Source organism: Sphaerodactylus townsendi, linkage group LG03 (genome assembly GCF_021028975.2).
Source record: "Sphaerodactylus townsendi isolate TG3544 linkage group LG03, MPM_Stown_v2.3, whole genome shotgun sequence".
Classification (NCBI taxonomy): Eukaryota; Metazoa; Chordata; class Lepidosauria; order Squamata; family Sphaerodactylidae; genus Sphaerodactylus; species Sphaerodactylus townsendi.
This window is the reverse complement of record NC_059427.1, coordinates 67,535,211-67,548,039: the sequence shown is the minus strand read 5'-3', so window position 1 is coordinate 67,548,039 and position 12,829 is coordinate 67,535,211. Positions and strand designations below refer to the sequence as shown.

The 12,829-nt window shown below is 39.8% G+C and overlaps 1 protein-coding gene across 8 annotated transcripts in view; it reads left to right on the top strand.

Annotated features, from left to right (window-relative positions):
• The window catches only part of DOCK3 (dedicator of cytokinesis 3), a 228,932-nt gene that overhangs the window by 14,886 nt on the left and 201,217 nt on the right, over positions 1–12,829 (top strand). For all 8 annotated transcript variants that reach the window (XM_048491130.1, XM_048491135.1, XM_048491129.1 and 5 more), the window contains exons 2-4: positions 4,791–4,874; positions 9,825–9,865; positions 12,426–12,481. In XM_048491130.1, coding sequence (XP_048347087.1) covers positions 4,791–4,874; positions 9,825–9,865; positions 12,426–12,481 — 181 coding nt within the window. The remainder of the gene's footprint in view (positions 1–4,790; positions 4,875–9,824; positions 9,866–12,425; positions 12,482–12,829) is intronic.

The window sequence follows — 12,829 nt, the reverse complement described above, 5'->3', positions numbered from 1 at the left end:
TGTTATGGTAATGAGATAAAATATGACAATACTGTAAATTTAATCCCTGCCCTTACAAACTTAAATGGGATTCCACTGGAAGGGCTAGTTTGATTGGTGGATTGAAGGACTAGTCACACGTGTCATCGTGTTTTTTTAAAGGAGGTTGTCAATAATTTGTTCTTGTTTTTCTGAGCTCTTGGATCAGTTTGCCATACAACATATTTCTGGTTTCTGGATTTCCTAAGTGTCATACAGACATCATTCATAGGCTTTGCTGTCACCCTGTTCCCTTCTTCCTTGGCAAGATCATGATGACATCAGTCTGAGGACACTAAGATATCAAGTGCCATCATCTTGGTGCCTTGCTGTCTGGGAAATGTTTTAGTGTCCTTTCTCAAGGAGCTAGGCTATGCTGTCCAAGGAATAGGTTTTGAATATCCTGAACAATAAAATCTTGATTCATAATTATTTTTAACTATTCCAAATATAGCATATTTCCAAATTGCATATCCCCAATAAAAATGTTTCTGGATCAGTTTCCTTACTCTTTTTGTTCTTAAAGAGTTACTATCTTCATAAGGCTTATGGAAGATTTTTTGAACCTCAGTTCAAAGCTGCATTATGGAGGTTGCACACCAGGGATGAAAGCTGTTTCTTCTTTTCAAATTAGATTCAAGGTGTATTTGCACTATATAACTTAAGATAGCTTAAGGCAGCAAAAATATGTACATTAAATATTCTTAAATATTTGACTTAATACACTTACTATTTTAGAAAATAATATGAAAAATTTTATTTGCTTATTTTTAAATAACCGTTTTTGTTGCCCACTAGTTTGTCTACATCTTTCTTGAAGTAAAGCAGCTAGTACTGCACACAGTTTTTCAGATGGAGTCTCTGATTAGTGAAGCACAGGACCACTAAATTGTTTCAGTGCTGTAGTGCAAATCTTAGAATGTTTAAAAAATTGACAAAGAATGTGCCATAAAAATGGTGATGGAGAAGCATCGCTGTTTGAAATGTTCAGTGCACTTCAGAGCATTTTAGAGACATCTCATAAATGGCATGAAAACCAGTGTATGAAATGTCCATCCCAATGTCGCTTTGCTTGGAAATGAGCCAACAACAAATGTCATCTGGTTTAGAACAGGAGAAAATGAGACTGCGCCAGCGGGCAGGAGAAGGCAAAGGAAAGCAAGCTGCAAGTTGAGAGTGTGTTTCAACTTTCTAGATCCTTACACATTTTGCTATTTGCTTTGTCAGGGGATCTTCTATAGAAATTTCTCAGCTCCCACCTTGAACAATTGAATCCAGTTTAGAATAGTAATCTTAACGGGGCCATGGTGAAAATGCTCAAAACACTAGTCCATAACTCTAATCTCAGAACCGCTTGCTATAATGTTTGAGAACTCCTGGAGAACAGGAGAAGTCCCAGCGGACTGGAGGAGAGCTAATGTTATCCCCATCTTCAAAAGGGGAAAAAAGAGGACCCAAATAATTACAGCCCAGTGAGCCTGACATCTATATCAAGAAAGATTCTAGAGCAGATCATTAAACAGACAGTCTGCCAGCACTTAGAAGGGAATACTGTGATCACTGAGAATTAACATGATTTCTCAAAAACAAGTCATGCCAGACTAATCTTATATTTTTTCCTGATAGAGTGACAAACTTGGTAGATGAAGGGTATGCTGTGGACTTAGCATACCTTGATTTTAATAAGGCCTTTGACAAGGTGCCCCACAATATTCTTGCAAGTAAGCTGAAAAGATGTGGACTAGACAATGCAACTGTTAGATGGATTTGTAATTGGTTGACTGGCCGAACACAGCAAGTGCTCATCCATGGTTCATTTTCATCCTGGAGAGAAATGACCAGTGGAGTGCTACAGGGTTCTGTCTTGGGCCCAGTGCTATTCAATATTTTTATCAATGACTTGGATAATGAAATAGAGGGCATGTTAATCAAATTTGCAGATGATACCAAATTAGGAGGGGTAGTTAATACCCTGGAGGACAGGGTCAGGATTCAAAATGATCTGGACCAGTAGTGGGATCCAAAAATTTTAGTAACAGGTTCCCATGGTGATGGGATTCAAACTGTGGCATAGCGCCAATGGGGCTGGGCGGGGCACGACGGAGCGTGGCCGGGCATTCCGGGGGCGGGGCATCCCTTGGCGGAGCTGTGGCAAGGACGCAGGCGCTGCGCCGGTCCTTGGGCGGGAAATGAATGCACACAGGCGCAGGCTGCCACACACGCCGGTGCACCTCCTGCTAGACTGCTTCAAGTTCTGCGCGCTACTGCTGAGAGGAGGGGTGTAACTAAGGCAAAAATCACGTGGCAAAATCACCAATTAGTAACCCCCTCTCGGCACACACAAATAATTAGTAACCTACTCTCGGGAACCTGTGAGAACCCTTCTGGATCCCACCTCTGATCTGGACAGATTAGAGAGCTGGGCCAAAACTAGCAGAATTATTTTCAACAGAGATAAATGTAAGATTCTACACTTAGGCAGAAAAAATGAATTGCACATATATAGGACGGGTGACACCTGGCTTGACAACATTACATGTGAAAGGGATCTGGGAGTCTTAGTAGAGTAGACCACAAATTGAACATGAATCAGCAGTGTGATATGGCAGCCAAGAAAGCCAGTGCAATTCTAGGTTGCATCAATAAGAGTATAGTGTCTAGATCGAATGAAGTAATGGTACCACTCTACTCTGGATTGGTCAGACCTCACCTAGAGTATTGTGTTCAGTTCTAGGCACTACAATTTAAGAAGGATATTGACAAGCTGGAATGGGTCCAGAGGAGAGCAACCAAAATGCTAAAAGGTCTGGAATCCATGCCTTACGAAGAGAGACTTAGGGAGCTGGGAATGTTTAGTCTAGTGAAGCAAAGGTTTAGGGGGGATATGATAGCTATGTTTAAAAATGTGAAGGGATGCCCTGTCGAGGAGGAAACAAGCTTGTTTTCTGTTGCCTCAGAGACTAGAACATGGAGTAATGGATTCAAGGTGCAGGAAAAGAGATTCCACCTAAACATTAGGAAGAACTTTCTGATTGTCAGGGCTGTTTGACAGTGGAAATCACTGCCTTGGAGAGTGGTGGAGTCTTCTTCTTTTGATGTTTTTAAACAGAGGCTCGATGAACATATCTCGGGAGTGCTTTGAGTATGTGTTTCTGCATGGCAGGGGGTTGGACTTGATGGCCCTTGTGGTCTCTTCCAACTCTATTTCTATGATTCATTAGGCTGGATGTACAAAATTCTAAAAAAGATAGAAAATCTGTTAAAGGGTTGTTTAGACTAATAATGTACCCCCTAAAACATATCAGAATTTTTGTAGCTTCATTACAGTGATCCACTGCATTTTTAAAATGCTTTGTCTAGTTTCAAATGTTAAAGTTTCATTGGAAAGCTGGTTTATTCTTATGCAAATTATGAGTGTAAATAGATACTATACAATAGGCCTTGACAAATTTTCTTTTTAAGAGCAAGCCTGAAATTTAGCAGTCAAGTTTATTTTTCACCAAACAGGGCTCTGTGTTTTAATGACCATATTCTTATTATTATAATAGCAAAATCTAAGCCTAACCTTTTACCAGTTTCTCATAAATTTATTAAAAATTCAACAGAAGTATTATAGTGTATGAAAAATAACCACAACAAAAAGGTAACCTCTGACCCTAATGCAACTTCTCTCCAGTTTTTCATCATTCAACTACTGCTAATAGCGGTACACTATTGAAATCAAATTTAGAGATTAGAGACATTACTAGATTTGGATTTCACAATATTTTTGTAGAGTTTTTTTTAAAGCACATATATAGAGGATACAGAATTGGTTAAAGCTTTAGTAACTGGTGTTCAACTGTGTGTGGCATCTGCTTAGAAAACACTGACTGCATTACCAATAATGGAACAGTATAAAAAGGTCTGAACTGTTTCAGTGTTAACTAAAATGATATAGTTATAGAGAAAAAGCATAATTCCAATCAAATAGATCTGTCTGAAAAAGCGTTTTGTTCACAGAGCAATAGAATACAAATTTTTATAATGCTGTAGGACCATATGGATTATTTTTACAGGCCAATTCAAAGCGCGTTGCAGTCAGGGACAGTGCTGCTTCTGCACTGTCTCCAAAGTAGTTTCAGGTGGCGCAGGAAGACCAAACCCAAAAAACCTCAACCCCCTATTACCTGAAAAAAGTCCATTACTCAAAGCAACTTAACCCACACTTTCTGGTGGCGTAAGTCTGCAATTGCGGAGGGGCGTGTTTCCAGGCTGAAAGTTCCATGAAACTCCATGTTGGCACAAGCCTGTACTACTTCTAAAACTCCATTTATATCACCCTTCCTGATTGGACTGTTATTTGTTCCATTTGTTTGTTTGTTTGTTTTTGCCAGTATGGAAAACAACTGGTTAAGAAACAACCGGTGACTGGGTTAAAGTTAAGTTTACATATTAATAAGTAATGACAAGGATTTCAAAGCTCATTTATTTTTATGTCATACAACAAACAGTTCTGATGTGAAATGATAAACAAGCCTCCTACCTTCACTGAGAATAAGACATGTTGCAATAAAAACATTGCTGAAAAAATCTAGGTGTCACAATGAACATTTTAGGCACTATGGTGACCTGGAACCTTGCATTGTGTTTTTATAAACCGTTGGTGACTGATCTAACCTTAGCCTTTTTTCATTTATATGCATATATAATGTGGTAAGGTTACAGTTTTTAAAAACTTTCTGTGTATATGTAGTTTTCAGCCTCTGACTTTTTAATGTTATTTTCCCTAGTTATATGCAACTTCCGAGGGGCTGTGGTACATGGCTTGGTTCTAGAACTAGGAGAAACTGTCCAAATTCTGGAAAAGTGTGAAGGTGAGTATAATGTGCTGATGAGAATTTCTTTTGTTTTTTGCTTTTAGTGCACCTTTTGAACTCACCCGCCCGCACATACTTACTTTGCTATTTGGGACTCTCCAGCCTAGTACTAACCACCTGTGTGGTAGTATGACAATATGAATAAGGTTTTTTTTCAGGGCTCCCCAAAGTTCCCAGTTTTTCATCCGAAAAATACTGGGGAAAGTCCTCATGGGGCAAAAATCCTAGGTGTTCTGCCAGGCTTTCACTTCTCTACATAGGGGCTGTAAACTGTTCAGGTATCTTTCACATAGCATTGAGTTGTTCACAAACATTCATGCTGTAATTGATGGATAAAATGCTTTTACAGACAAGATTTTACCCATTAAAAGTGTGTGGCATTCTGGTTTTTATGTACAGTATTCTACAACATTAAAGAATAATTTCTGTACATACTGTAGACTTGCACAATGTTTTTGAGGACAAGTTTGTTGATTAAATATGACTAATTTTGTCCTTAATATACCATAATGTGTATGATAATAGACAACTAAACAATTCAGTGTTTTCAGCATTGGAAAGTTGCCTTAATATATGCTGCTAATCTGACTGCACCTGTGTGGAACTGTTTTGAGTAAACTGTTTCATTTACTCAAAATGTATATCTTTTTCAGCTTCTGTATTTTCTTGTCTCACATATGGCCAAAACTAATTTATATGTGTTAAGCTAGCATAGTCTGCAGCAATTTGCAACCTTCTCCAGTATGCCCTGTATCTCCCATTTTCCTTGTATAAAATCATGGAATTTATGTTTTGCATTTCATAAATATATCAAATGGTACAGTTTTATTTGCTGATATATAAACTATTCATTTTATATTGCTAAAGCAGTAAACTGTGTATTCATGATAAGTAATAAACATTGCTTGTATTTCAGTTTTTACCAAAGTGTCTGAATGTAAACAGCTTGTTCTTTCCATGGAGTCAAAATTTCGGAAATTTAAAGCTTGAATCCTGTGCGGAGTTACTATTCAGAGGGAGTCAGTCCCATTGAATAAGCGCATGCACAGGAATAGGGTATAAATATTCTGACTGTTGCTTGGATCTTGTTTTAGATGACCAAAGAGAAAGGAGAGTAGTCATGACTAGGCTTGGTGATTCGGCATGGCTTGGCAATTTGGCGTGGATGCGGGGGGGGGGGGATTTAAAGGGAGTGCTCCCTTTAGATCCCCCACCCAATCCACGCCAAATTTAGGCAAACAAAACAATGCTGCTTTCAACGCTGCTTTCCTTCCCCTTCCCCTCCCTCCCCACCCCCTGCTTGCCACCCCCACCTTCCATTCCCAGTGCCCCTACTTGCTACCCCCCCCCCCACCTGAAAAGAGGGCACTTGAAATAACAATGAACAGTGGATGGGTGGGTTGTTAGAGGAGGAACCCAACAGCAAGTGGGATTGAGGCAAAGCTTAACATAGGTAGGGCCTGGGACTCTGAAATTCTGGCAGAAAGGGGGCACTCCTGGGCATTTGGGAAGCTGGAGAAACTTGCTCAAAAAACATGGATCCTCCTGATTTTTTTACTTGGTCACCCCAAAATCACCATCATGTCACAGCTCATGCCCCTGGCCACAGGTCTGAACACAACAATCATGCATCCCACGCTCCTTGGTAATGCAGTTGCACAAAAACCTGCTTAAAAACATGGATCCGTGTGGATCCTCATGATTTTTGCACTAAGTCGCCCCAAAATCACCATCACATTACCAGGGAGGTGGGGGGAATGGTACCTGGGGTAAAATGGCACCCAGTCCCCACCCTTTGGAGCCCCCCCGCAGAGCCCTGCTCCCCACTCACTCACTTTATTTCAGCCAGGAGCCGGTTGAAAAAACAGCCTGCTCCGGCTTCCGGGGCCTGGCTGATGGGGAAGCGGGTGTTGTGTTGTGTTGTGTTGTGTGGTGTGGTGTGGGGGCGTCTCCCCTGCAGAGCCCCCCTCCATGGAGTCTCACCCCCACCCACTTAGTTTATTTCAGCCAGGAGCCTACACAGAACTACCCTACCCAGAACAAACCCCCCACCAGAGCCCCCAATAAAATCTCCAACCTAGAGCAAGCTGGGCATAACAGCAAGCCCCATTGAAGTCTATGGTGGGAAAAAAATTAGTTTTTCCCACCATAGAACTTGCTGAAGAGTTGGGTGATTCTCTGCTGTGAAGTGGCTCTGTTGCAGCCAATAGGGAATTTCTGGGGGGTGCACATTTTTAAAGGTAGAGGCACCAAAATTTCAGGGTATCTTCAGGAGATTCTCCCGATGATAGCAGCCAGGTTTGGTGAGGTTCAGTTCACAAAGTTATGGACCCTCAAAGGGGTATCTCCCATCTCCTATTAGCTTTCATTGGAAACAATGGGGGATGAGCACCCCTTTTGGGGGTCCATAACATTGGACCCCCTAAACCAATCTTCACCTAACATGGGTTATATCATCAGGAGAGTCTCCTGAAGATACTCTGAAATTTTGGTGTCACTAGCTTTAAAAATGCGCCCTGACAAGCCGTAAAAGGAAAAATGCCAAAAAAATGCTAACCTGATTTTTTTGGTATACCCGAATATATTCAGGTATACCGAATCCGGGATTCAGCTAATTCAAACATACCGATAATTTTACAGGCAAATCAAGCCAATACTGATTTTTCCAAATTTTTCCGATATTGCTCAAGCTTAGACACGACTGATGCCTGAATTTAGCCTTATTTCATGTTGGTAAATATTGGTGTAGTTCAGCCCCACTACCAATTTTTAATTTAAACAGGAACAAAGCAGTTGGGGTAGGGGATTTTCCTGTTCCCCATGCATAACTCTAGAAGAAGAGAATAAAAAGAGACTTACAGCTTGGCATTACAGTAGTGACCATTTGGGGCTGTGTAAATGTAGGATGGTTCTTATAAGTTATCTACACTGCTATTCCTTCATTCCATTTGCTTATGCTTTTTTTGAAATAACTTTCCCCCCAGCATCACCCCATCATACATCACCTTCCTCTGAGTAAATTCTTCTTTGCTGGGGAAAGCTGAGAGCTGGGCTGCAGTGAAGGTCAGGAACTGAAAGGCTGATCTAAAAGTCCATTTCTCTTATTTCCCCTGTGAGCTGTTCCTGTGCTCTGTCCAGTTGAGCAGAAAATAGGATGAAAAAATGGAGGGGGGGAACAAAGAGTTATTCAATTGTTTGCTTTCTTGGCCAGTAGTTGAACCAGAGAAGCAGATGCTTCTGCTGCCTTATCAATAGAAGCTTCCCTAGGTTTGTTCCACTTCATCCTTTTGAAGTCCCCTCCTCATGCATGTATTTTACCCTGTAGGCACAAAAGGAAGCAGAATCTGCCCTTTGCTTTCCAGCAGGAAGGGGAAAACCAGTACTTACCAGCATAAACCTGTTGTACCCCATTGGAGATGTCATTGCTCACCCCACATCCCAAGAGAAAAAGGGCTCCCACAGATAGGCAACCTATGACATAATTAATCATTTGGGAACTATGATGATTCAAATGCTTAGTAAAACCTAATCTAACCCAGTTTCTGTAAGAATGACTGGAGCATTACTGGAAGTAATCCAGTCAGAAAAGGGGTCAGCATGTTTCTTAACCATCTGTCTATAAATATTTGAACCTTGACCTCATTATTTTGTAGTGGTAATGTTTCATAAATACATTTTTCAAAAAGTCAGCTTGAAAAAAGTACAATATTTTGTTAAATTTTGTTACATTTTTGATAGTTTCACTCTATGATTTTCAGTAACGTATCACCTTATCATAAATCTCTGAAAACATCTTGATGAGCTTGAGTAGTACCTGTGATTAACAAAGCATGTTGATATTTATCCTACTGATCCTACATGTTTACTTACATATTAACTTTTTAGAAATAAATTTATTTTAGTGCATTTTGAAATGATGTATAAATACATTTGGTCATCTATTGAGCTTGATCCAAAGCTGTCTTCCTCCAGTGTAAATCATTTGAGCCAGTGGATGCTTTCTGGTCTCCCCCCTGCCCCACTGCTGTGTTCCCTTAAGTTTCCTGAAATGCTGTTCATGGGTGACAGAGGACCCTTCAGGACAGCATTGACTGTGAAGTTGGTGTCTGTCCTGGGAGGGGGAGCATTGCTGAACATTCCTCTGGCAGAAGTCATGCTTTAGTTAATCACTGTCCCCCTTCCAGCTTGCTGATCTTGATAAAACAAGTTTCTTGTGAGAAAGAAAACAAGCATACCATTTGCATGTTGGGGGAAAACCTGCTTCCCAGTAACATCCCATCGAGGCAAACTACTTGCATATAAGCCATCTCGGTTTTTGAATGAAGGTGACTGATTGTCCAGGGAATTTCACCAACCCTGAACAAAAAAAAATGGAATAATGAATACATATCTTCATTTTGCACGTGTTCTTAATTTGTATATGACACTCTGAATTTAGTGAAGGTTTGGGGGAAGGGTGGTATGGTTTACAATTTTTCTTTCTTTGTAAGGTGGTATGAGAACTAAGTACACTGTTAGGAGAAAGTGATTTGAGTATGTGAGGCAAAAACATATAATCATTTTGGGATATCTGTTCCAACCAGAGCTTTTGTCTGTGTTTTTGTCCATTCCTTGGAGTCCCCCATAGTTCATTAACATGAAAGGAGCTTGCCAGCTCCTTTCAAATGTACCTGTTTTTCAGGCATTATTGGTATGACTGCAGCCTGTTGCTGCCCCCCAGCAGAAAGAGCTTCAACATGATCTGTCTGACTGTAATAGTACTGCAGCTATGTATTTTTCCTCTGTGCATGTCTTAATAGTAATTGCAATATTAATTTTCTTTGAACATAGAAATGTATCCAGAAGGGTCGCCAATCATAAAATTCTAGGTTGGAACATCTTCCTAGCAGCAGTAAAGAAGAAAAGGGCCTGGATCTACTACTTATTTCTATTATTCTTATATTTCAGGATGGTACAGAGGAATTTCACTCAGGAAGCCCAATATAAAGGTGAGGAGAGATTTTCTACTTTATAACTATCTTCACATTGATCCATCTTTGCAGCCAACTAACAAAAGCATTCAGAATCCTTTGCACATACATTTTCAAGCTATTTGTGACGTATTGATTAAAAAAAACACACCTTGGGGTGATGCTTGTAAAGTCTGTGCCTGGTAGCAATTGCAGGTAGTGATTGATGGCTGGCTGTTATGTTGTAGGAACTCTGATACAGCTCCATACTTTTATGACTTATTAACTTTCGTAGTCCTTTTCTAGGTTATGTTTGGATTTCACTTTTGAACTGAGCAGATTTGGACACGTGGAAAGCAATAGCCAAGACATACACAAAAAAACAAAACTATAAATCCTATAATTTTTGCTTGGACATTGTCATGCTTTTAAAGTAAACAAGATTGAAATATTAAAATATTAGACTAGTAGCTATTTTGTAGTTTACTGTATATTCAAGGAATAACATCGTAGTAATAACTGGTATTGCTTATTTTTTTATACTGTTGCCATGCATGTGTTTTATACTGTTATATGTGTTACAATGTTCTTCAGTTGAAGGAATTTTCAACCCTTTGAAAGAATGTAAAATTGTCAGACATTCAGAGTCACACGCAGTCCTTCGCTGTTGATGTGTGTGTGCAGTGCTGGTGTAGGTACTAATATTATTATTTAATTTTGTTTAATATCATAGCTGTTAGTTCTTTAGCTGGTTATTGGCCTTTCATTACAATTTGAGCCTCACCCAGAGGCCTAGGACATTGTAATATATCGGCATAGTAAGCTTTCAAAGATTCTGGAAATTTTACATTTCTAGTGGGAAGTTCTATTGGAACTCTGAATTTTTTTGTTTAGGCTTATTTGGAGTGGCTGGTAGTTTCTTCTAATCCCATGGGAGATTACAGTGGAATAACTCCATGCCAACATTCTCCCAGCAGATCTTCAAAGGCTGCCCCCATTTCTTCTTTGTGCAGTCTTCTTCCCCTGTACTTCTTGCATGAGGAACGTTGCTAACAATTGTTGAGGGAGAAAGTTGTTGAGCCAATGCACAGTACATACATGTTGCAGTGAGGGATTTTTGTACCAGTCCATACTTGAAGCAAGATCCTCCTCCTTTGTTTACCTGTGTGAGGTGTATTGTCCTTACATCCTCAGATGTATGAATGGAGGATTCAGTTTAGTGTTTGTGCCCTAAGTTGAAGTACCTATAAGAGTTCAAAAAAGAGCAATGTTAGCAATATACTGTATCAGTATTTGGTTTTGCTCTCTTTTTATGAAAGTGTTCTTTCTCTGACTTTTCATCACTGATGTCCTCTGTGAGTGTTCTAAGTTATGCATCATGAGGCCATAGTGGTTTAACCTTGTAAAGCACTATCTTCTGAGGTATTGATGGTCTAGCTAGGATTTATGTAGTGGTTTGGAGAGCTGTGAATGACTACAGATGTAACAGTACCTTAGGCTGTACCACAGGTATGTGGGTGTGACACAAGACAAGCAGAAGTATGTGAGGGGTGTTTTCTACTGTAATTGTGTGCAGTGGGCATATTTGTACATCTCTCTCTCTTTTTTTGGTGGTAGTGGGATGTTGGCACTGGGAGATGAAAGCAAGCTTGATGGGGCTTTTAATGCCTACACAGTCTCAGTCTTCCCTTAGTGTGCCCCTGTCACTGCTAATTTCTGACCCCTATGCCAGAGTAGCATTGGCAGCATTTCTCAGTGTTAGGCTAGTGTGTGTCTTAGCATTTCTCTGATATAGGGGCTTGATAAGCATCCTAAGGATGGCTTTAAGATCGCATCCTTACAGGACTTATTGAGTACTTAAAAACCCAGGGCAAGCTAAACTGATCTTGTCAGATCTTGGGAGAAGTGGGTCTGACCCTGATTAGTATTTGGATGGTAGTCTACCAAGGAAGTCCAAGGTTGCTACCCTAGGGCAGGCAGTGGTAAAACTACCTCTGTTTGACTCTTGCCTTGAAAACGGTAAAGGATTGCCATAATGTAACTGACTTGATGGCACTTTCCACACCCTCAAATGTTACTAACTAACTGTAAAGTGCATCCATGCAAAGTAGCCGTTGATGATTCATGCATACCCTGAGATGTTGTTTGGAAGCTTGCATTCTCATATGCAGTGCAGTGAGGTTGGAAATCTGTACAACTTGTAGTCAAAATGGGCAAGGTATTGGTTCCTTCATGTCTTCATCTGCAGCAAGTTTGGGCATGCAGTTTCTGATCCAGCTAGGAAATTAGTAAATGGAGGTTGCTTCCTTTTGTAGATCGGCCTTAAATATAGCGTACTTTTGCTAATGAAATGAAGAGTACAGACAGAGTGCTAATAAGGCTACAGATTCAACTGGCAATTTAGATAACATTTTTAGCCATTTTAAATTATCTAAAGTTGTCATAAGTTTGATGTCTATTGAAAATAATTATTACTTTCATAAAAGAAGCTAGAAGCATATATTATTTTCAGAATTTTTAATCGGTTATCAGCTTGAGTATATGCTCTGAAATTGTACTTGTACTTTGTGTCCTGACTAGAATTGTTTTTCTCTTGCAGGGGATATTTCCTGCTAACTATATTCACTTAAAAAAGGCTGTTGTCAGTAACAGAGGGTGAGTATCTGCTCTGTTTTTTAAGAACTTGTGATACTTGCATTAGGTAAGACAATTTATTGAATATAGTTCTCACCAAAAACACTTTTCACTAAATAAATATGTTCTATACATCTTAATTTTCTTATTTAGACTTGAAGTTTTGATGCAGTTCTAGAGAACAACCTTGCTGAGGTCTTACAATTGAGGTCTGTGGCTTCCTTTATTGAGTCAATCCATCTCATGCGGAGTCTTCCTCTTTTCCTCCTGCCTTCAACTTGTGCTAGCATTATTTTTTTCCAGTGACTCTTCTCATAATATGATTAAAGTGTGATAGTCTCAGTTTGATTGTTTTACCTTTTAAGGTCA